The sequence below is a fragment of the Rhamphochromis sp. 'chilingali' genome (genome assembly GCF_963969265.1).
Source record: "Rhamphochromis sp. 'chilingali' genome assembly, chromosome: 13".
In the NCBI taxonomy this organism is placed as follows: domain Eukaryota; kingdom Metazoa; phylum Chordata; class Actinopteri; order Cichliformes; family Cichlidae; genus Rhamphochromis; species Rhamphochromis sp. 'chilingali'.
In genome coordinates, this window is record NC_137940.1 from 15,757,948 (window position 1) to 15,780,807 (window position 22,860).

The 22,860-nt window shown below is 42.1% G+C and overlaps 1 protein-coding gene across 1 annotated transcript; it reads left to right on the top strand.

The window, feature by feature from the left end:
- Positions 1–227: 227 nt before the first annotated feature.
- On the top strand, positions 228–21,819 carry LOC308408763 (uncharacterized protein; the record flags this gene model as incomplete). The annotated part of the gene is made up of 9 exons (XM_080901174.1): positions 228–330; positions 423–513; positions 625–1,045; positions 1,345–1,513; positions 1,609–1,826; positions 4,936–5,007; positions 6,352–6,518; positions 6,623–6,874; positions 21,226–21,819. The coding sequence occupies exons 3-9, from the start codon at positions 646–648 to the stop codon at positions 21,817–21,819; spliced, it is 1,872 nt and encodes a 623-aa protein (XP_080757300.1). The 5' UTR covers positions 228–330; positions 423–513; positions 625–645.
- Positions 21,820–22,860: the final 1,041 nt, after the last annotated feature.

A 22,860-nucleotide genomic window follows, 5' to 3' on the forward strand; every position in this document is an offset into this window, starting at 1 on the left:
TCTTCCTTCAAACTGCCATTAAAATGCCACCAAAGTCCTGATTCCAATTCAAAGTGGTAGGCTTTTTATATATATATCAAGGTTTTCTTATATTTCTCTTCTTATTTTTCAAGTATTGGGACATATGCTCCTCAATTTGAAGACTTGTTGGCAAAAAATTATTCACCTGTTCTGATGTGTATTCTTCTCTACAGGAAAAATGCCACGTCAGATGACAGATTGCCCAATATGCTTGATTCCATATGTTGCAGTTGGGCAGCATTTAAAAAAATACCACCATGTTGTAAACAAAGAAGAATTACATTTACTGCTAAATTACTGCTCTACAGTGTAAGTCACTGTCATACAGTATATGAAAAAACATTGCAACAATTTAAAGTGGTAGTTGTAGTTACATTTGTCAAACTGGATGTGATATGCAGTTACAGGGGCAGGCTGGACTGTCCAGTATGTAAAGTTAAAAACCGTATAAGACTGGACAAGCACTTGGAAAATGTCCACTGTGAGATTGAGGTTAGTGTTTTGTATAGCTTACATTTTGTTGTTAAATTAGAATGCATTCTTATGTGACATGTTTCACTAACTTTCTCAAACATTGCTGTTCTATTGTTTATACCCTTTCAGAAATCAGATCAGAAGAAAGTAATGAGGACAGCGAAACGATTGGCTAATCTGAAAGCCCTCAAAGCTCTCAGACGTTCAAATCCACAGCCTCCAATGGTGACCTCACTGGACATAGAGCAGCTGACTGAAAGCAGTGATCAAGAGGAGCAAAGTGATAGCAGTGATACCAGTGAAGAATCTGCAGAGATTAGAGAAGACAGCTCAGTCCATTCCCCTGTCAATCAGTCAGATGATGCTCAAGTCCAACATCAGACTTGCAAAAATTGCAAAGAACTGCATTTGAAACTACAACAACTGAAAAGTAAACTGAAAAGACTGAAATCCTCTAAGGATAAACCTGGCCTCAAACCCCTCAACCCCCCAAAGCGCCAGAAATTTGAAAGACATAAACCTGACCCAACAGCCCGGCTTCCTAAATTTGGTATGAATTATTTAACAAAAGTGTTTTTTGTTGTGTAGTGTAATGTGAATTTGGATAACTGGTTGTTCTATTTATTATTGTAGGCTCTATCTTAAAGTATAAAGTGCCTTGAGGCAAATGTTGTTGTGACTTGAATGGAATTTAATTGAATTCTATCAAGGAAGTTAAATCCTGCTAATTAGCAATATCTTCCAAATATCATTGTCAACCAATTCAATTAGAAGAATGTTTTCTGTACTTCATCAATTTGTCATGACACTCCTAATTGCTATGTTGTTACTACACTTTATTTTAAACAGAGAAAGTCCTGAATGCTTGGTTTCAGCACATTTGTGGAACAAGTAAAAAGGATGTCGACAACGCCAAACAACGGGTCCATCATGTCCGTGCCTGGGCATATTTCATGTCTCACAATCAAGTCCCTGCAATGACGTTTGCATTTATGGACAACAGAGAAAGACTGACTGAGTACATTTTTACAAATATCTGTGATATATTAGTCCAGTAATCTCAATAATACTAAAGTGATTACTGATTTGTGTTTGTTTGTGGGCCTTTTTTAGATGGACAACTTATCTGAATAAACATGCCGTGACAACCAAAAGGATTCGGATTGGAAATGTGAGGGCGTTCTTGAAATTTCTAATTGATGCACAACTGCCAGAGGTCAGAGCCTCCCGTAAGGCTTTAAAGGGGACTTTATTTGCACTTCAGTTGGAAATGAAGAAGAGCAGAAGGGAGTTACACACCCACAGGCAAGCCATCCGGATCAAAAAATCACGTAAGATCCAACTTTACTACTTATTCATCACTGTCGTTACCTAGCATGTGTAACAAATACATTATTTATAAATGTCACAATGTCATTACTGTGATGTAGTGAGGAAGGAGGACTCAAAATGTTATAATCTAAAGTATAAATTGTATACAAGTATATATTTTCTGTGCTGTATTTACACAGTGGCATGCAAAAGTTTGTGGAACCCTGATAACTTTCATGGTTTTTCTTTATTAATCATTGGTTGCTTGGATTAGCAATTTCAGTTCAACATATCATATAGCGGACAAACACAATGATATTTCAGAAGTACCACTGTATACAATGTACAAAACAGAAAGTAAACAGAAACTAGGAAATGCAGAGCTGTTAGGCTTCATTTTCTAGTTTCTGTTTACTTTCTTTTTATCTACTTTCTACATGGGAAAACAGTATGTCACCACAAGGAAACAGAGGCACACCATGGATACTAATTCATATACAAAGTTCAGGAGGACAAAAATAAAGCAGAGAGAATCTACCACAGATCTAGAAAACAAAATTGATCAGGGGGTAAATGAATTAAACTAAACAACATAAAATTGGCACCAAAAACAGGAAACGTGACCAGTAACTAACCAGTGGCAACACATAACTAAACATACAAATGCAGAAAGAAAAAACATAAAATATCTAAACAATAAGCAAACTAGTAATCAAATTAAAGATACCTACTGATAAAATGAACTATACTGTCAAAAAACACAAAGACAAAAATGGTCACGGAAATGAGACTATCAAAATTTAGGATATTGATATTTCCTTTTTTCAATTCATTTCAATTCAATTTTATTTATATAGCGCCAAATCACAACAAAAGTCGCCTCAAGGCGCTTCATAGATACAGAGAAAAACCCAACAATCATATGACCCCCTATGATCAAGCACTTTGGCGACAGTGGGAAGGAAAAACTCCCTTTTAACAGGAAGAAACCTCCGGCAGAACCAGGCTCAGGGAGGGGCGGCCATCTGCTGCGACTGGTTGGGGTGAGAGAAGGAAGACAGGATAAAGACATGCTGTGGAAGAGAGACAGAGGTTAATAACAGATATGATTCAATGCAGAGAGGTCTATTAATACATAGTGAGTGAGAAAGGTGACTGGAAAGGAAAAACTCAATGCATCATGGGAATCCCCCGGCACCCTACATCTATTGCAGCATAACTAAGGGAGGATTCAGGGTCACCTGGTCCAGCCCTAACTATATGCTTTAGCAAAAAGGAAAGTTTTAAGCCTAATCTTAAAAGTAGAGATAGTGTCTGTCTCCCGAATCCAAATTGGAAGCTGGTTCCACAGAAGAGGGGCCTGAAAACTGAAGGCTCTGCCTCCCATTCTACTTTTAAATACTCTAGGAACAACAAGTAGGCCTGCAGAGCGAGAGCGAAGCGCTCTAATAGGGTGATATGGTACTACAAGGTCATTAAGATAAGATGGGGCCTGATTATTTAAGACCTTGTATGTGAGGAGCAGGATTTTGAATTCAATTCTGGATTTAACAGGAAGCCAATGAAGGGAAGCCAAAACAGGAGAAATATGCTCTCTCTTTCTAGTCCCTGTCAGGACTCTTGCTGCAGCATTTTGGATTAGTTGAAGGCTTTTCAGCGAGTTTTTTGGACATCCTGATAATAATGAATTACAGTAGTCCAGCCTGGAAGTAATAAATGCATGAACTAGTTTTTCAGCGTCACTCTGAGACAGGATATTTCTAATTTTAGAGATGTTGCGCAAATGGAAGAAAGCAGTCTTACATATTTGTTTAATATATGCGTTGAAGGACATGTCCTGGTCAAAAATTACTCCAAGGTTCCTCACAGCGTTACTGGAGGCCAAGGTAATGCCATCCAGAGTAAGAATCTGGTTAGATACCATATTTCTAAGATTTTCAGGGCCGAGTACAATAACCTCAGTTTGATCTGAATTAAGAAGCAGAAAGTTAGCGGCCATCCAGGTCTTTATGTCTTTAAGACATTCCTGCAGTTTAACTAATTGGTGTGTGTCATCTGGCTTCATGGACAGATAGAGCTGGGTGCCATCAGCATAGCAGTGAAAATGTATGCTATGTCTTCTAATGATACTGCCCAAGGGAAGCATGTATAATGTAAACAGAATTGGTCCTAGCACTGAACCCTGTGGAACTCCATAATTAACCTCAGTGTGTGAAGAGGACTCTCCATTTACATGCCCAAATTGGAGTCTATTAGATAGATATGATACAAACCACTGCAGCGCAGTACCTGTAATACCTACAGCATGTTCTAATCGCTCTAATAGGATATTATGGTCGACAGTATCGAACGCTGCACTGAGGTCTAGCAGGACAAGCACAGAGATGAGTCCACTGTCAGAGGCCATAAGAAGATCATTTGTAACCTTCACTAAAGCTGTTTCTGTGCTGTGCTGAGCTCTGAAACCTGACTGAAACTCTTCAAATAAACCATTCCTCTGCAGATGATCTGTTAGCTGTTTGACAACTACTTTTTCAAGGATTTTTGATATGAAAGGAAGGTTGGAGATTGGCCTATAATTAGCTAATACTGCTGGGTCTAGAGATGGCTTTTTGAGTAAAGGTTTAACTACAGCCAGCTTGAAGGCCTGTGGTACATAGCCGATTATTAGAGATAGGTTGATCATATTTAAGATCGAAGAATTAATTTTTCACATGAATGTGTTATATTCAGTACTAAGCTTGGTAAACTTGGAAAGTTTAGGAAGAAGGATAAATAAATTGAAAGGGTTAGTATTCTGGATTGGAAAGTAAGATTTAAGTTCAAAATGGCAATCCAATTCATTTTCATATACTGTGAGCTCTGGTCGCCAGTTCTTCTTCCTTACAAAATAATTTTTTGAAAAAAATTAGGTCTAAACTACAACCTGTTGTTTTTGTGCACCCCTGTTGTTTTTCAGGATGTTTCTTCATAAATCATTGGTTGCTTGAATTAGCAATTTCAATTCAATATATCATAAAATCTGTATTAGGTCTGAAATACAACCTGTTTTATATTTACATCATTGCGTGCAGCATGAATGAGCATGACTGGAGCTGCAGGAACATAAAAACATTCTGTGTCTTTTAGAAATGCTTGTAGATCCTGTCCACATCACTGATTTTCTCAAGAAGGCCACCACACACATCCCTGAAGCACTTGGTAAGTGTGTAGTTCATTTCTCCATAAGGACAACTCTAATAACCCCAATAATATCTCTGCTAATGAGAAATTATATAATATTTACTTACCAGCTGTAATCTGTATGTATATATAGTTCAGAATCTCAGATTTACAGAAATATATGACCGAACTTTTTGCTTTCAATTATAACAGACTGCTCATTTATAATCACTTGTTGGACTTTTTGATTTTTCTTCAAATATATAATACATATACAAACAGTAGCATTTGTGATGTTTATATAGGATTATATTAGGGGGAGTATATAGCAATATAATCAGTGTTGGGAAGGTTACTTTTCAAATGTATTCCGTTACAGAATACAGAATACATGCCCCAAAATGTATTCTGTAACGTATTCCGTTACGTTACTCAATGACAGTAACGTATTCTGAATACTTTGGATTACTTAATATATTATCATGCTTTTTACAACAACGTGAATGTACTATTGCTGTGTGATTTATTACTATTACTGAAGGTCCGCGACTCCGAACTGTAGTAAAGGGACCTCTGACTAATACGGCGGGGTCCCTGTCGGCTCGTAGCCGAAAAATAGCTTTACTTTGTTGTGTGGGTCAACTTTTCTTGCGAGAGACAGAGAGAGGCGTTGAAAGGCTGCTCCAACGGAACTTATTGTTTTCGGAGGAAAACACGAACACGGTGTACAGTCGAGTCTTAATAGCTTACTTACAACTGGGCTCGTCAGGCACTCTTCTTGGCTGAAGTGGTTATTATTATATTTACATGCTTCCAGCTCCTGTTTTTCCTCGACGACAACACGTACCTTTCCACTCCCCTTTTTCTCCCTCCTCGCGCTCACAGACCCATAACGTGTATGGCAGTCCATTCTCCCTGCAACACTGACTACACTGCCCATGATGCTACATTCTTTAGAGCTATGCTTGTAGCATTCTGCCTGTTAGCTTAGCACAACAACAACAACAAAAAGGCGCTCTCTCACCCAGGAAACACACAGTCGCAGAGAGAGAGAGAGAGAGCGTCGCCCTGTAACCATGGCAACCGTAACGCTGCCGCCTGGAACAACAGAACGTAGCTGTCAAACAAAACCCAAACAGTCCTGACCCGCGACAAAATGAAACAGGAAAGTACTGCAGTGTAATCCATTTATTTCAACAAAGTAACTGTATTCTGAATACCACCTTTTTAAACGGTAACTGTAACGGAATACAGTTATTCATATTTTGTATTCTAAATACGTAATGGCGGTACATGTATTCCGTTACTCCCCAACACTGAATATAATGGATATGCTTCCCTATCCCTTGTGTCTTACTGTGCAACCTCTATGTTACTCAATAGTCGAGCTTGAGAAAAATCCCACAACTGAGAACCTAGACTGGTTCTATGGTCTTCTGGCTGGATTTGTCATCTGCACAACTGGGCACAGAAGAGGCGTCATATCAAATATGACAGTTGAGGAAGTTGGCACTGCTGAAGCGGATGGTGATGGCCGGCGGATAATCAGAGTAAAATCATTAAGCAATTATTTCTCTCCCTGATTAAAGATATTTTCTTACCAGCGACATCAATGACTGTGTGCAATGTAATTTAGTTGCTGATTCTTTTACAGGTAAAAGAGCACAAGACCAAGGAAACATTTGGCCATGCACTTGTTCCCCTAACGAAAGACGAATACATATGGTTTCACCGCTTTGTGTACCACCGCCACAGATACCCTGGTGTATCATCACAACTGATGTTTGCCAACACCAATGGAGGGCCTTATGCTAAGATGCTGACATCGTTCCAAGATGCATGGAGGAAGTTTGGTATCCCAGGAAAACCAACCTTCTCTATGATTAGGAGCAGCATCAGCACTTTTGTGAGTAGTTTCCACTTTATGGTGATTCAGTGTTTTTACCTTCCTATCTTTTTAGAGTGATGATATAAAACAGTCACCCTTCCTGGTTTTACTCCCAGTGTTATAATGTTGAAAGGACATTTCTTTTTCTTTTTATTGTCTTCTGTTGTACTTCTTTTTGTGGTTCTGTCCTTAGCTCTGCAAATCTCCTTGAAAATGTCAAATGTTAGTGCAATTAATAACATTATTTAATGTTTACATTTGTAGAGTGGGAGATCCTTGGGAACCCAAAGCAAGGTACAAGTCCACCGGATGATGTGCTATTCTGACGCAACTGCAGAGAGACCTTATGAGGCAGATTTAAACTTTGACGAAGCCTTCAAGTGCCGCAACAATGCTGCAAAGGCACTTGCTGTGAACAATAGAACCAGAGACTCTGAGGAATCTACAACCTCAGAAGACAATGAAGATGTGTTGCAGAGAAGATATGCTGGACCAAAGAAAAGAAAGTCTAGTCAAAATGCCACAAGAGGAGAAATTGTGAAAAAGAAGACCAAACAGCACGCAAACACCATTGACACAGACACATCTGGAAAACACCGACATAAACAGAGTGGCAGGGGAAGAGCAAAAGTGACTACAGAGAGTAGTGAAAGTGAAGATTATGATGATAACCGTGAACACATTGACCTTACAGCAGCAGGTACATTGGGATCCACCAAAGGTAAAGATAATGCTAAAGAAAAGGGAAAAGCCACAAAGGACAGAGGAGACTTGTATAGTCATACTCAGTTTCTTAAAAACAAGTTCAAATGTTGGGAATATCCTAAAATTATCTTAGAAAGAAATGCAATCCAAACACAAATACAAAAAGTTGTTAGACCAAAGGAAACAACTGAGGGTGTGAACCAAACACAAACAGAGACAATAGATGAAGACAATGAAGCCTTGTTGAACACAACAGACATAGACCAAGAAGTTTCCAGTGGAGTAGTGAGAAAAACTACAGAAAAAATAAAAGGAATGAGCACAGAGGACATAGGCAGAGATAAACATGGACCACAGAAAAAGACAACAACCGAGGAAAAATGCAATTTGAGATCAGAAGGAACAACAGAGGAAGGAATGAGAACACAGACAGAGACTACAGAAAAAGACAAAGCACTCAGCACAGAGGACACAGGGATAAAGGAGCAGAGACCACAGATGGAGACCGCGGTCAAAGAAAAAAACATTTTGAGAGCAGGAGTTACAACAGAGGAAGGAATGACAACACAGAGAGAGACTACAGAAAAAGAGAAAGGATTGAGCACAAATGACAATGGGCAACACACAGTAACTACAGATAAAGACAAAGCACTCAGCACAGAGGACACAGGGATAAAGGAACAGAGACCACAGATGGAGACCACAGCTGAAGAAAAAAATGATTTGAGATCAGAAGGAACAACAGAGGAAGGAATGAGACCACAAACAGAGACTACAGACAAAGACAAGGCACTGAGAACAGAGGACAAAGACATAAAGGAACAGGGACCACAGATGGAGACCAGGGTTAAAGAAAAAAACAATTTGAGAACAGAAGGAACAACTGAAAACAAAGACACAGTTAGAGTAAAAGAAGATGGCCCTGGGACTAGCTATGAGTCTCTGGTGGCACACCCAAAAAAGAGGAAAAGTTCTCTAATGAAGAAAAGCTCTTTGGCGAAGTGTGATGAAAGCAAAGAAACAAGGCAAAAGGGCAACAAGCGAGAAAGAAAAAGACCAAAGAGCCTGACTGCAAAACAGCTGTTAAGTCCAAAGATGCTCAGAAGTCACAAGACTAAAGAGGCACCTAAAGATACCAGCAAAAGACAAAAAGTCATACAAAGAGTCAGAGAAATTACAAGAAAAAATAAGGAAAAGAACAAAGGATTGAGCACAATTGACATAGCTGAAGATAAAAATGGGCAACATACAGAGACTACAGAAAAAGACATAGCACTCAGCACAGAGGACACAGACATAAAGGAACAGGGACCACAGATGGAGACCACAGCTGAAGAAAAAAATTATTTGAGATCAGAAGGAACAACAGAGGAAGGAATGAGACCACAGACAGAGACTACAGACAAAGACAAAGCACTGAGCACAGAGGACACAGACATAAAGGAACAGAGACCACAGATGGAGACCACAGCTGAAGAAAAACATAATTTGAGATCAGAAGGAACAACAGAGGAAGGAATGAGAACACAGACAGAGACTACAGAAAAAGACAAAGCACTCAGCACAGAGGACACAGACATAAAGGAACAGGGACCACAGATGGAGACCATAGCTGAAGAAAAAAATTATTTGAGATCAGAAGGAACAACAGAGGAAGGAATGAGACCACAATGACAACACAAGGACAAGGTCATGTCCAGAGTGAGAATGTGAATGTTAGATCCTGTTGATCTCAGAGTTCTTTGGTTGCAATTTTTAATTATACTAAATTTTCAAGACCTTTGTGATCATGTGAGTTTTTTTGTTACTGATTTTACACAGTTGCTCTGGGTTTTTTTTCTTTACATTTTACTCACTTTGATCATGCAAGTTTTTTAGTTAAGTTTAAGTATTGTTTTTATTTTTTTACTTCTAAAATAATAGTTGTTTAAAAAAAGACAAAATTTGATATGCATATGTTGTTTATAACCAATGCCAAATGGAGAAAAATAAAATCAATAAAAAAAATTCTGTTCAATTTGAAAATGACGTGTCTTTGTTCTACAATCATTAGTCATGGATTTCATTTCCAAGCTGTAATTCCAAATAACTCATATTTTATACAGGCATGCTATGTAGATGTTATTAATAACATTAGCTGAATTAACACAAATAAAAGTCCTCACAAATTATACCTGATTCCAAATAACAACATTGTGATGTGTTTAATGGTAAGCCCAATTACAATTTCTTCTATCTAAATAACTAATTATTCAGTTTTTTTCAATCCAATTTTGGCAAAGAAATGTCTAATGTTTCATTTTTTTCCCATCCCATTTCCTAATGCAAACCATAGAAAATAAATCTTAATCAATTATTCAAAGATATTAAGGGATTTTTTTTTTACTTTTCTCTGTATGCAGTGTGTCTTTGGAAATCGATCCCCCCCCCCCCCCCCCAAAAAAAAAAAAAAAAAAAAAAAACCAGAATAAAAACATCAATCATAGCAGGTGTGTTTTACTGTTTATTCTTTATGCGTTTGACTTCTCAGATTTATTGGTTTTAACTGATGCTGTAGATATTAAAAATTATTTGTGCTCCAATTAGTGGAAATGCAAATGTGAAGTGTTGTTCAAAATAAATCTGTGAAGGTTCTCAGTAATTCAGGTCATCCTAGTTTAGGTCATCGTAGACCCCCTGGGGGTCACTCCTTTAGGGATTAAATCTGGGATTCTCCACCATTTCAAGACTCAAGAGGTTTATTGTCATTTCGTATGGTGTTACCCAGCCTGAAACGAAATACTGTCTCTCACCAGCCTCTACAGTGCAATAAGCAATATGTTTGACCTTAGAACTGAAGAAGCTTCTTGGTAGAGAAGTGAAACATCGGCAAGCAACATAAGGAAATCCAGGCATTTTTCCTTCCAAGCTCCCTAGAAAGCTCACAATGAAGCACCCTTTGGTCAACTCCAGAGCCAACAAGCTGAACATCCTGTATAAGAACTTTGTAGGTAAGAGCAGTTTCTCTTCTTAATACACTGATATTTTATACATTATAATAAATCCAATCATGTTTACATTTTATTCGTAGAAACTGATAACTTTCAGGTGCAGACGTGGATGTTTGGACAAATTGTTCATGTAGATAATCCTCATTGCTGTTTTTTGTGATCATTGCACTCTATGTGATTATTTTGCTCCTGCTGTATTTCAACAACTTCTCACGGCTAGCGGAGTGAGCTGTGTAGAGGAATAACTGAGGACCCAAAAGGTGAAAACAGAAAGTCCACGAGAAACGCAGGAGCTCACGGAACAGTTCACTGATGGTTCAAGGGTTGACCCGTAGGCCATGAGCACAATAGTCCAAAAAGGTTCAGCTCAGGAGGCCCACTGTGTGAAAAGCTGGTCCGGAGGCCGGCTGTACAGAAGGTTCCTGGGACCTTCCAGCGGATGCAGAAGACAGCTGAGGTGATCCCTCGGACTCTCCAGTGGAGGCAGATGACTGGATGGGACCCTCCGACCCTCCAGCGGAGACAGACATGGACCCAGTAAGTACAGGGACCTCAGGCAGACAAAGAGAGGAACCAGCAGTTGCAGGGACCTCTGACAGATACAGAGCAAAACCAGCTGATGCAGGGACCTCTGGCAAGCACAAAACAGAACCGGTAGGCTCAGAGACCTCTGGTATTCCTTACACTGGCTGGAGTTGAGCAGCAAATTGGTTTGGCTCAGGTAGCAACAGCGGGATGCAGTCCTCAGGGAGCTGAAAATGTTCACCAACAAACCCAGCAGAGGACGGAGGCGGAAGGTGAAGTAGTTGTTGGCGCTGGTGTCTTAACCTCCAAGGGTCTTGAGTCGGCTGGTGGCTGGCACTCAGCCTCTGGGAGGCCCTGGAGGGAGTTACTGTCTCTAACATGGCCAGCTTTTTGAGAACCATTAAATGTTTCTATGAAGTGTGTTCCCTGCTTAAGATGAGTAGTTGAAGATGATGGCTGAACCAATGAGTGGACTGATGGCTGAGCTAAAGGCAACTGAGCACATAACTGAGCTAGGGGCGACTGAGCGATGGACTGAACAGGAAGTTGAACTAATGGCTGAGGTGCAGGCCCTGCTAATGGCTGAGCTAGCGGCAACACAGGAGACTTGGATAGTGGCAATACAGGAAATTTGGATAGGAGACTGAACTAAGGGCGACTGAGCTGAGCGTGACTGAACTGAGGGTGACTGAACAGGAGACTGAGCTAATGACTGAAGTAATTGTTGAGGTGAAAATGGAGCTGGTGGCAGAGTTGATGACCAAACTGCTGGCCAGGCAGCTAACAGAGCTTCAGGCCGGGCCGGGCTGCACATCCTCCACCAAGCAGAGCAGGTGAGCAGTGAAGGGGGTGAAGGCGAATGTTGTGGAGAATGTGCAGTACGAGGGATAGCAAACGGGAGGGAGGCATAGCTGATCCTAATAAACGGGGAAGCAAAACTTGATACATTGACATAGGACACAGACTTTCAAAGTAAAAAAGGAAACATAACAGACATGGACTTGACTAGGGGATAAAGCTGATAAGTGGGACAAAAACTAGGGCTGGGTATCATCACGGATTTCTAGAATCAATTCGATTCCGATTCACAATGTCCCAAATCGATTGATTCGATTCAGTTAAATTTTTTGCCTCAGACAGTCAGAAATATTAAAATTCTGATCACGATCATTTTCCTGGCCAGGGATTTTATAGCAGATGACCTTAAATATATTCTGCAGTAGATCAAAAACGAAAGAAAACAATTAATCAACATATAAACATGATGCTGCTGAAGTGAAATAGAGCAAAGTTACTGAGGTGTTATTAGAGACAAAACCAAGCATTATGCAATTTTGCACAATTTTTAAAAAGTTTACATTTGTTCAGTAGCTGATTGAACAGCAAAAATTAGGCTCTCTTTTCGGAAGTAAGTAAAAGCGAAAAAAAACCAGCGTCTGACAGCGTTGTAAACAATGGTAGACTTGTGCGTAATAAGCAAGTAAATAATGCAGAAAACTGAGATTTCTAGACAAGAAACTGTTTTTGAAGTACACACAGAGAGAGAGAGAGAGAGAGAGAGAGAGAGAGATAGCTCTGCATGAAGTGTGATTTTTATTGTGGTGAAAGCAAAGCACCAAAAGTAAGATGAAATTTATGATGATGTTTATGTGAAGGGAAATGTGAAGCTTATTTTGGATCTTCTTTTGCTGCTGGTTTAGTCAATATTGTTTAGAGAGATACAACCTGCAGCTTCAGAATCTATCGCAAAAAGGGCGTAAACATAAAGCGCTGACCCACTGAAACATCAGAATCAGTGAACTGTCGGCTTTCAGCCCCGAGCGCGTCCGTGTTGTCAGGTGAGAAAGGCGACATCTCACTGATTCTGATCTGTCGGGTGCATGTGTGCAGAATCCACGTACCTGCTCTAAGTCACTGTTTTAGCTGTGAATTAGATTCAAAATCGATTCAGGATTTTAATAAATCAATACAACATTATCTAAGCTAGAATCTATTTTAATCGATAAATCGATAATCAAAATCCACCCCTAACAGCAATCATGGAAGACAGAAAAAGACATCTAAGTGGTTGATGATTGAGCATGTGTCTGACAAACGAATTTTCCTTGAGATAAATTAAGTTCTTAATTAATGACTAACCTCATATTGTGGATGGATTTTCTCAGTTGTTCTCCTGACTGAAGTTTGGTCCATTTACAGCATCCTGCCATGCGATTGCATTTGTTCCTTACCACCGGGAACTGTCATGTTAACTTTTATCGAGTGGAAAAAAAGATGGATGCCTGGATGTTAAACGTAATTATTACACCTGGTAGAGCAGCAACGCTGATCATTTTATTAAAGAATTTAGACAATTTTTGTGATTCCACAGTAATCGTTTGACTTTGGGACCTGCAGCATAGTTTGGGTCCAGCCTTAAAGACTGGATTCTGTTGTTATTATTTAATTTAATAATACATTCCAAGAACTGTTACCCTAGACAATGATTGCAAACTAGATCGTCTGATTGGCTGAAAGACCTGTCTCGTCATTAACTAGGGTGGGAGGAGCAATGATGTCAGAGTGTGATGAGAGTACAGCAAACTGGCAACGATTTGTTTTAAGGTAAGTCTATACAAATCCCTATTTTTTCATTTTTTATCACCCCAATCCCTCGTCCTCCCAATTATGTAATAAAAATAGCTAAACTTCCATAATTTTCATCTTTGTCCCTAGACACTCCAGTATTATAATATAAATGACTAATGCTTTGAACATTGTGCTTATGTACCCGGTATGACTAAGAAACATGCCACTCTATGTGCACCAAACATCTGAACTTAATTTAATGTATTTGTTTATATTTTATGTATTTGATTATATTTTATGTGTTTTTAAAAATAATTTCAACACGGGGCTCAATTGGATTCATTTTTATAGGTGGTTCAGTCAGTAGTAAAATTCTCTGATCCTGATTAATATTATATTTTATTATTACTGCTAATAATAATAATAGTAATAGATAACACCTTTGTTTATGTGGACATTTGTACAGCACTTTATTTAATAGCACAGAATCAAAAGTTTATTGATTTCATTTACAAGGTATAATTTCAAATTAAAAGATTCCTAATGGTAGCTGTGCAAATCTTATTGTATTAGTTACACATAAAATTCCTAATGGCTATTCCTATTTTCCAAGATCCATCATCCTATAAAAGACAGCAGAATTCATTTGTCTAAATGCCTGAACAATCATTGAGCACAACAGCCAACTTTGGAGGAGTGGCGGTGGAAACAGGCTTGAATTAGGAGTCCTTGTTGTTACCTTTTAGCAGAAGTTGGAGAAGATGGAGAAGAGGGGTTTATTTGAATGCTGGTTCAATCAGAATTCCATCAATCCAAATGAATAACTCTTTCATTTTATTCATCATATTCCCTAAATCTTCCAGTTATACAATACAAATGATTGATGCTTTCATTTTTTCATCCCAATCCCTTGATCTTTCAATACAGACCTACATTACATGAACCACATTTAGGAGAAAGGAGAAATCAACAATATTCAACATATGGACACCACGGCGCCAGCTGCTCAGGCCCAAGGCTGGAGCCGACCAAAACAACTCCTGGATAACGACTGTGTGATGACTATTCTTCCCATCCCATGCAAGGCCACCTGGGTTGGCTGGCAGACTGTTTACTTAGCCTGATAGGGCGAAGGACACTGTCTCAGCTGGACTCTGGACATGCACACACATACACTTACACTGATGCTGTCCTCCCATAGGTGCCCAGCGTGAGAAGAGGTCTCTTTTTTTTCCTCTTGTACTTTTCCCATTGTTGTGTACTTTTTCAGTGTTTTCTCTGTAACGCTGCCGATCTCCGACTGTATTCCCATGTGATGCCTTTGTTGTGTGTGTAAGTCGGGGGGGGGGGGGGTCCTATTCCTCTGCGGGGCAACCTGCATATGGCCAATAAAGCATAAAGCATTCATTCATTCATTCATTGTATATTGTTTTCCCTTCTTTCATTTTGTACCTTGTGGTCCAGGTACCCAATTTTGCTGTGAAAGTAACGGCACAATGACCATAAACACTCTCTAAGTCTAAGAAATTAAAAATCCCATTTTAACTGTAAATTAAAATCCTTATTTAAAACAAGTTTATTAATTTCTTTGACAAGGTGTAATTCTGAATTAAAATTATACTAAACTAGTAAGATTCACAAAACAGATTAAAACAGAGGCGATCCAGTAATGCTGCACTAATGAAGTTTCTGCACTAATGCTGCACTAATGAAGCTGCACTTGAGTTTCAAGATGGCGCCGAGTATGGCAGCCTCGTCGCGAGCTCCCCCAAGCAACGGCTTTCTTCTGTGTTTAATTTTACTTTTCCTTTATTTTTTCACGAGCAGCACTTGTCTCCTTGTGTACGACCGACAAACCTTACTGGACATAAAAGACGGTCTTTCTTATAACTTTCCGGAGTTCAAGTTTTGCAACACGGACGCTCCGTTTGCAGACCCCCCATTCATCTCACCTAAGACGCCTTTGTTCTCTGGCCCTGGAGGCCGCGAACGCCGACGCAGAGGCAGAAGATATGGTGTTCTGGTTCGACTGAGACGGCGCACTTACAGACCACCGTTACCCAGTTTATTACTGGCTAATGTGCAGTCTCTGGAGAACAAGCTGTGCGAGCTTCGGGCACGGATCTCATTCCAGCAAGAGATGCGGGACTGCTGCGTGATCTGCCTCACAGAAACCTGGCTATCGGACAAAGTACCGGACTCCGCAATACAATACTGCCGGGGTTCTCTGTGCACCGCGCGGACAGGTCACAGGATCTTACTGGGAAAAGCAGAGGCGGTGGTGTGTGTTTCATGATCAACAACAGCTGGTGTGATTATGCGAACGTGCACCCGGTCAAATCCTTCTGCTCACCGGACCTGGAGTACCTGATGATTAAGTGCCGGCCATTCTGGCTACCGAGGGAATTTACAGCAGTGATTATTACGGCTGTTTACATTCCCCCACAAGCCGACACTGACCGTGCACTCAGGGAACTGTACAGCGCGATCAGCAGCGAGGAAACCGCACACCCAGAGGCAGCGTTTATCACAGCCGGAGACTTTAATAAGGGAAACCTGAAGAAAGTCTCACCAAAACTCCATCAACACATCCTTTTTAACACACGTGGAAACCGGCTACTCGACCACTGTTACACCTCTTTCCGGGATGCGTACAAAGCCCTCCCCCGCGCCCCATTCGGCCAATCAGATCACTGCTCCATCCTGCTCCTGCCCGCCTACAGGCAGAAGCTGAAACAGGAAGCTCCAACCCGGAGGGCGGTGCACTGTTGGACGGACCAATCGGAGTCTGCGCTGCGGGACTGTTTTGATCACGCGGACTGGGAAATGTTTCACGTGGCCGCCAGAGACATTGATGAATACACAGACTCAGTCTGTGGATTTATCAGGAAATGCGTGGAAGATGTCGTCCCATCCAGAACAGTTAAATCCTTCCCAAATCAAAAACCCTGGATTAACGGAGATGTTCGCGCGGAACTGGCGGCACAGAACACCGCCTTTGCCTCCGCGAACACATCGGACTACAAACACGCACATTACCAACTCCGGAAGACGATCAAAGCAGCCAAACGTGAGTACAGGGACAGGGTGGAGCAACAGTTTGACAACCCTCGGAGTATGTGGCAGGGACTAAACACTAAACACGATCACAGACTTTAGAGGGAAAACCAGCACACCGCAGACCACGGCCTCTCTGTGTGAGGATCTAAACGTATTCTACGCTAGATTCGACGCAGCGAACACCATGAGACCGGACAGTGTGCGCACCGTGGTGTCTGAGGAGGATGTGCGGAAGTGCTTCAGGAAGGTGAACGCGCGCAAAGCTACTGGTCCGGACGGGATTCCCGGCCGCGTCCTCAAGTCATGCGCGGCTCAGCTGGCTGGAGTGTTCACGCACATCTTCAACCTTTCCCTCTCTCTGTCTGTAGTCCCAGCCTGCTTCAAAATGGCCACCATCGTCCCTGTACCCAAATCCTCCACCATCTCCTCATTGAACGACTGGCGACCTGTAGCCCTGACCCCCATCGTAAGCAAATGCTTCGAGAAGCTGGTCAGGGACTTCATCTGCTCTGCACTACCCGACTCACTGGACCCTCTACAGTTTGCATACCGCCACAACAGGTCCACTGATGATGCCATAGCCCTGACACTACACACTGCCCTGTCACACCTGGAGAAGAGAGACACGTATGTGAGAATGCTGTTTGTAGATTACAGCTCAGCATTCAATACCATCGTTCCCTCGAAGCTGGACAGGAAACTGCAGGATCTAGGACTGAGCAGCTCCCTCTGCAGCTGGATCCTTAGCTTCCTGTCTGACAGACGCCAGGTGGTCAGACTGGGCAGCATCACCTCATCCCCCATCACACTGAACACTGGTGCTCCACAGGGGTGTGTACTGAGCCCTCTCCTGTACTCACTCTACACCTACGACTGCACAGCCACTAACAGCTCCAACATCATTGTGAAGTTTGCGGACGACACTACAGTGGTGGGTCTTATCACCAACGGTGATGAGATGGCTTACAGGGAAGAGGTCAGCGCCCTGACCCACTGGTGTCAAGACAACCATCTCACCCTCAACGTCGCAAAGACAAAGGAGTTGATAGTGGACTTCCGGAGGTGCAGAGAAGTACACACCCCCATCACCATCAACGGCGCTGCTGTGGAGAGAGTGAGCAGCTTCCGGTTCCTTGGAGTACATCTGGCTGAGGATCTTACGTGGTCAGTACACACAAACAAAACAGTGAAGAAGGCGCAGCAGCGCCTCTTCTTTCTCAGGAGACTGAAAAGATTCGGCATGAGCCCCCGCATCCTCAGGACCTTCTATCACTGTGCCATTGAGAGCATCCTCACTGGATGCATCACCACCTGGTATGGCAACAGCACCGCCTACAACTGCAAAGCTCTCCAGCGAGTAGTGCGGTGCTCTGAACGGATAATTGGAGGTGAGCTTCCCTCCCTCCAAGACATCTACAGGAAGCGCTGCCTGAGGAAAGCGGGGAGAATCATCAAGGACTCCAGTCACCCCAGCCATAAACTGTTCAGACTGCTTCCATCAGGAAGGAGGTTCTGCAGCATCCGGTCCCGTACCAGCAGACTGAGAGACAGCTTTTTCCATCAGGCCATCAGACTGCTGAACACATCATAGACACCTCAGCTTCACTACTGGAACTTCAACATTATGCACTCCACACTGTATATAAATGCCACTTGTTTTGCACATATTCAACTCTGTATATTTTATATATTTTATTATTATTATTATTATTATTATTATTATTTTTTTACTATTTAATTTGTAAAAATGTGTATACACACACACACACACACACACACACACACGTAGGAAAATATTTAGTATACACATCCAGAAATGCATACACTATTATATATTGTACATATATTTATTAGTTTCAGGTTGGCCATTCTTGTATTTTGCTCGTTTGTGTTGTTGTGTTTGCACATCTCTGTTGCTTGTGGGGCTCGCACACAAGAATTTCACTCGCATGTGCTGTGCCAGTGTGCCTGCACATGTGATGTGACAATAAAAAGTGATTTGATTTGATTTGATTTGATGAATTAGACTAACTATTCACTTTAGCTAAAGTTATTACGTTATCTAAAGAGTTGGGATGCTGTGTAAGACATAAATAAAGCTAAAATACAAAGGTTTGGGCACCGTTTTGCATGTTTCCCTACTGTAGGGGTCTCTGCAAGCATACAGAGGGGGTACTCTGAGAGGGTCCAAGATGACAACTTTGGAATTCTACTAGAAACAGTCGATCATATTTGTTTGTCAAAGCTGAATTCAAGGCAAACTACGCTAAATTTGCATTTTTAGCTAACAGCTACAATAAGCATAACAGTTACCGTACGGCTATCATTTGTTAACATGACGCTTGTTCTTATACATGTAATACATTTATTACCAACCTGAGAGTTTATCCGCTGGTCATTCGACATGACGAATGACTTCTGAAGTCTTTTTTTTTTTTTTTGTGGCCTGTCCCATTTGGTTCTTTAGCCGTCAGAATTGTTGTCTGAAGACCAACAAGGATACCCAATGGATTTACTTTGCCAAATGGATCATCGTGGCATTGCCGTATTGGTCCATTTGATCAATCTTTGTTTTTATTATTTATTATATTTTATTTTCAGATGTTACAGACGGGACAGACATGAGTGAGGGATAGGAAAGGGAGAAAGAAAGAAGAAGGAAAGGAAAAACAGAAGGGGAGAGGGACAGTGAGAAAGGGGGGGAGAAAAAAAATAAAAATCTCCTGGATCACCTGCTGAGAGAAGAATAGAAAACAAGCAAAAAAACCCAAAAAAACAGAGCAACATACTAAACACAACACCATTGCATTAATCTAGCTAAGTGTAAACAGCAGTAAATACTAAATATTCAATGTTGTTGTGCAGCACGCAGGACAGACAGCGCACAATGTGCTTCGAAGTAGCAGCCAAGAAAGGTGTAATTTAAGTCTACAAGCAGTGAACACCCGTGTGCATACCTGTGTGGATCAGCGCGCTTGTATTCAAATGGTTTCCACATGTAATGGTCTGCAAGATGTAGCGAGCCATAGCCCCGTCCCCCAGGGCATGAAGCAGGCATGGAGGAGATCCAGGCCCCAGACAACCAGAGGCCCCAGAGTGCGAGAGCCCAAGGAGGACCACCGGAGGGGCATCCGTGCCACCTTCATGGGAAGGGCTGGGGATCCCCAGACGATGCGTCACCCAGTAGCCACCGAGCAGAAGCTAGAGGGGGCTGCACCGGCGTGCCCGCCGGCTCTGCCGGCAGCCAGCTGTGCCAGAGTGAACCGAGCCGCAGGCCCAGGGGCCTTCTGAAGTCTTAATTCAGCTCAAGATGCTGTAGATTCCCGTCAGTAACACTTTCGGTCCGCTAGTAAAACGTAGTTCTATTAATCTGCGCTTGAACCGGAACCGGATGTAAGTTTCAAAAAACTGAATTTTGGAACTGAAATTGAATGGTGAGAAGTGAAACTGAAATTATTCGAGAGCTGAATTTTTAAAGGATAAAATGCAGTTTCAAAGCAAATCAATTCATTTTCAAACCATAAATTCAATTTCAAATTAGACTAATTCAAATTCAGTTTTCAAAAGCATTTATTCAAGTTACAATTCAGATTCAATCTGAGCAATTCAAATTCAAATTGAACTTATTCAAATTCAGTTTCTGATGGCACAGATTTCTGCCCATACCAGTGTTTGAGTTTTATGTATCTTTTGTATTCTTTTGTGCCCTAGTTTAGCTCATCTAGTTTATTTTGAGATTGCTGTTTAGTCCTTTGTTCCTTAGTTGTTTATGTCATCTCCCCCTGTACTAAGTCTCCCTGGTTCATGCGTCATGTCTGCGTGGTTATGTTTAGTTCATGTCATGTCTCCATGTTTCCTGTTTTACTTTGAAAGTCTGTATTCAATGTCAGTGTATTCAGTTTCACTTCTCCTGTCCTGTCGTTAGGTTCATGTGTGTCAGCTGTGCTCCCATGTGTGGCCACTTCCCCTGATCATCCCTCATGTGTATTTAGTCTCTGTGTTTCATACAGTCTGTGTTGTGTCGTCTGTGTTCCCACCCTCCATGTCCTCACGGCCGGCCAGTCTGGCTCAGAAAACCATCGTCATGGTTTTCTGAGTCTCCTTAGTTTATCAGTATCTGTTTCCCAGTTTAGTTTAGGTTCAGTTTAGTCACGGTGTTTCTGCTTTGTGTTGAGACCTGTCATCAGCCACAATAAAGGCTCGCTTTCAGTTTAGGTTTACTCCGGTCTACTCTCTTGTGTTCGCACCTGGGTCCACCACACACACCACCGCACGGTCTGTCCCCTCAGATCGTGACAGTACGACGCAACCATGCCGGACCCAGCGACACAAGAGCAGGAGATCATTCGAACAGTGTAGTCGCTATGCGGCAAGTGGCTGCAGTGTTCCAGAGAGGAGGAACGGGAAGAGTTAGTCCGCCAAGTAGGGGTATGCGTGTCCGTATTCCCCTGGTTATGGGAGGAGCTGCATCCCCTCATCATTGACTTTCTCGTCTCCACTCTCCAATTCCGCCTGCAACAGCAGCTGTCCTGTGTGCGTGAGCCCTCGCCAGAGCCATGCTGTAGCTCCATTTCCCCGCTGCCTCGTGAGCCAGAAGCAGTCAGAGTCGGTACGGTGAGGCTCACCGCCGACACACCCTCGGCTCACGCTCCATTGTCTTCCGCATCCTCGCCACCGCCTGACTGCACTACGCAGCTCAAGGAGATCCCAGCTGCTATTGACTTCGGTGAGGAGGAGCGGCAGCAGGTATTACGGGCGTATTGCGAGGACGAGCTCCGTTGGAAGCCCTGGCTCATCCCTGAGGAGGAGCTCTCGCCAACCGGCCCGCCTCGCACCTGCCGCCCACCCTCGCTGCCTCAATCGGACTACTCGTCTCCTGCTGCCTTTCTAGCACGGATGTGGTTGGAGGACGAGGAGCCGGTCGCCATGGAAAGTCAAGTTTTGTCCACAGCCGCTTCAAAGAGGAAGCGGCGTTCACGCCGCCGTTGCGCACTGCTACGTCCTGTCTCGCCCTCCACGGAGCATCACGAGGATGCTGTGGGGGTCCTGGATGTCGATCTCGAGGAGCTCTCGGGGTCCCCGGAGCTGCCAGGGACTTCTACCCCTCACCCATAGCTGGAATGGCCATCGGGCATACCGAGCATATGCCCGGTGGGCCGCTGGCGATTTTTTGTTTTTATGGGCCGATGGATTTTCTTTTTTTTTTTAGGAAGGGTATATATAATGAAAGGTGTCGGATTGGCCAATTGGTCATGATCGACTCTGGGCTGGACCAATTACAGCCGAGGAGGCCGGATGCACCCTCCCCCTTGTTTATCAATCAAGTGATTTTCGCGCATTGCATGCCGGGAACTAGTGGCAAAACAATCCAAGTACCGCATCAAATGCAAGCATTTGCAGCACCGCAAAACATTCATTCTCCGGTTCCAATACCTTCTTGTTTTTTCTTTGGAATGTACAAAACAAAAGGAGAACAATGCCGGTCCGTACAGACTTGACAAAAAGACAAAGAAAAGATACGAGGAAAAAAATCAAAGGAGTGAAAGGGTTAGATCCTTACGAGCACACAGAGTGGACAAAAGACGTCAGCGTGCTGCTCACTTTCACCACGCTCAGATTTATAATTACACGGTTCTTGGAGTGAGTGCATACACTCGTGAAGTTTAGTAACTTCGGGTCACTGCAACAAGCCCAGGTACAGTTTACCGACGGATGGGTAGAGGACCTTGAAATGCACCGTGTAGAACGAAAGACCATCGTACGAACAAAGGTAAGTTTACCAGTCTCACAAATCGTCTTCATAAATACACATTCGTTAACTGTTTATTAATATAACCTTTGAGCTCAACGGCAATTAATTAGTAGTGGAAATAATTTCTGGTAGCATCACAGAAATGTAGCAGTGACAATAATATTGTATGCTGTAATCGTACTGGACAATTAGTGATACAAAACAACTGTTTTCTCCTGTGAATAAAAGTATATGTTTTTGTCAATGTACCATGGTAATAACAGAAGCGAAACGCAATATTGTGTCAGGACAATTCACTATTTATGCACAATAAACAAAGGAGCATAGCGCGACAATTTCTGTTCAGCGCCAGACTTGCTTGTAACCTATATCACCAATTATGTTATGAAAAATGACCTATTAAC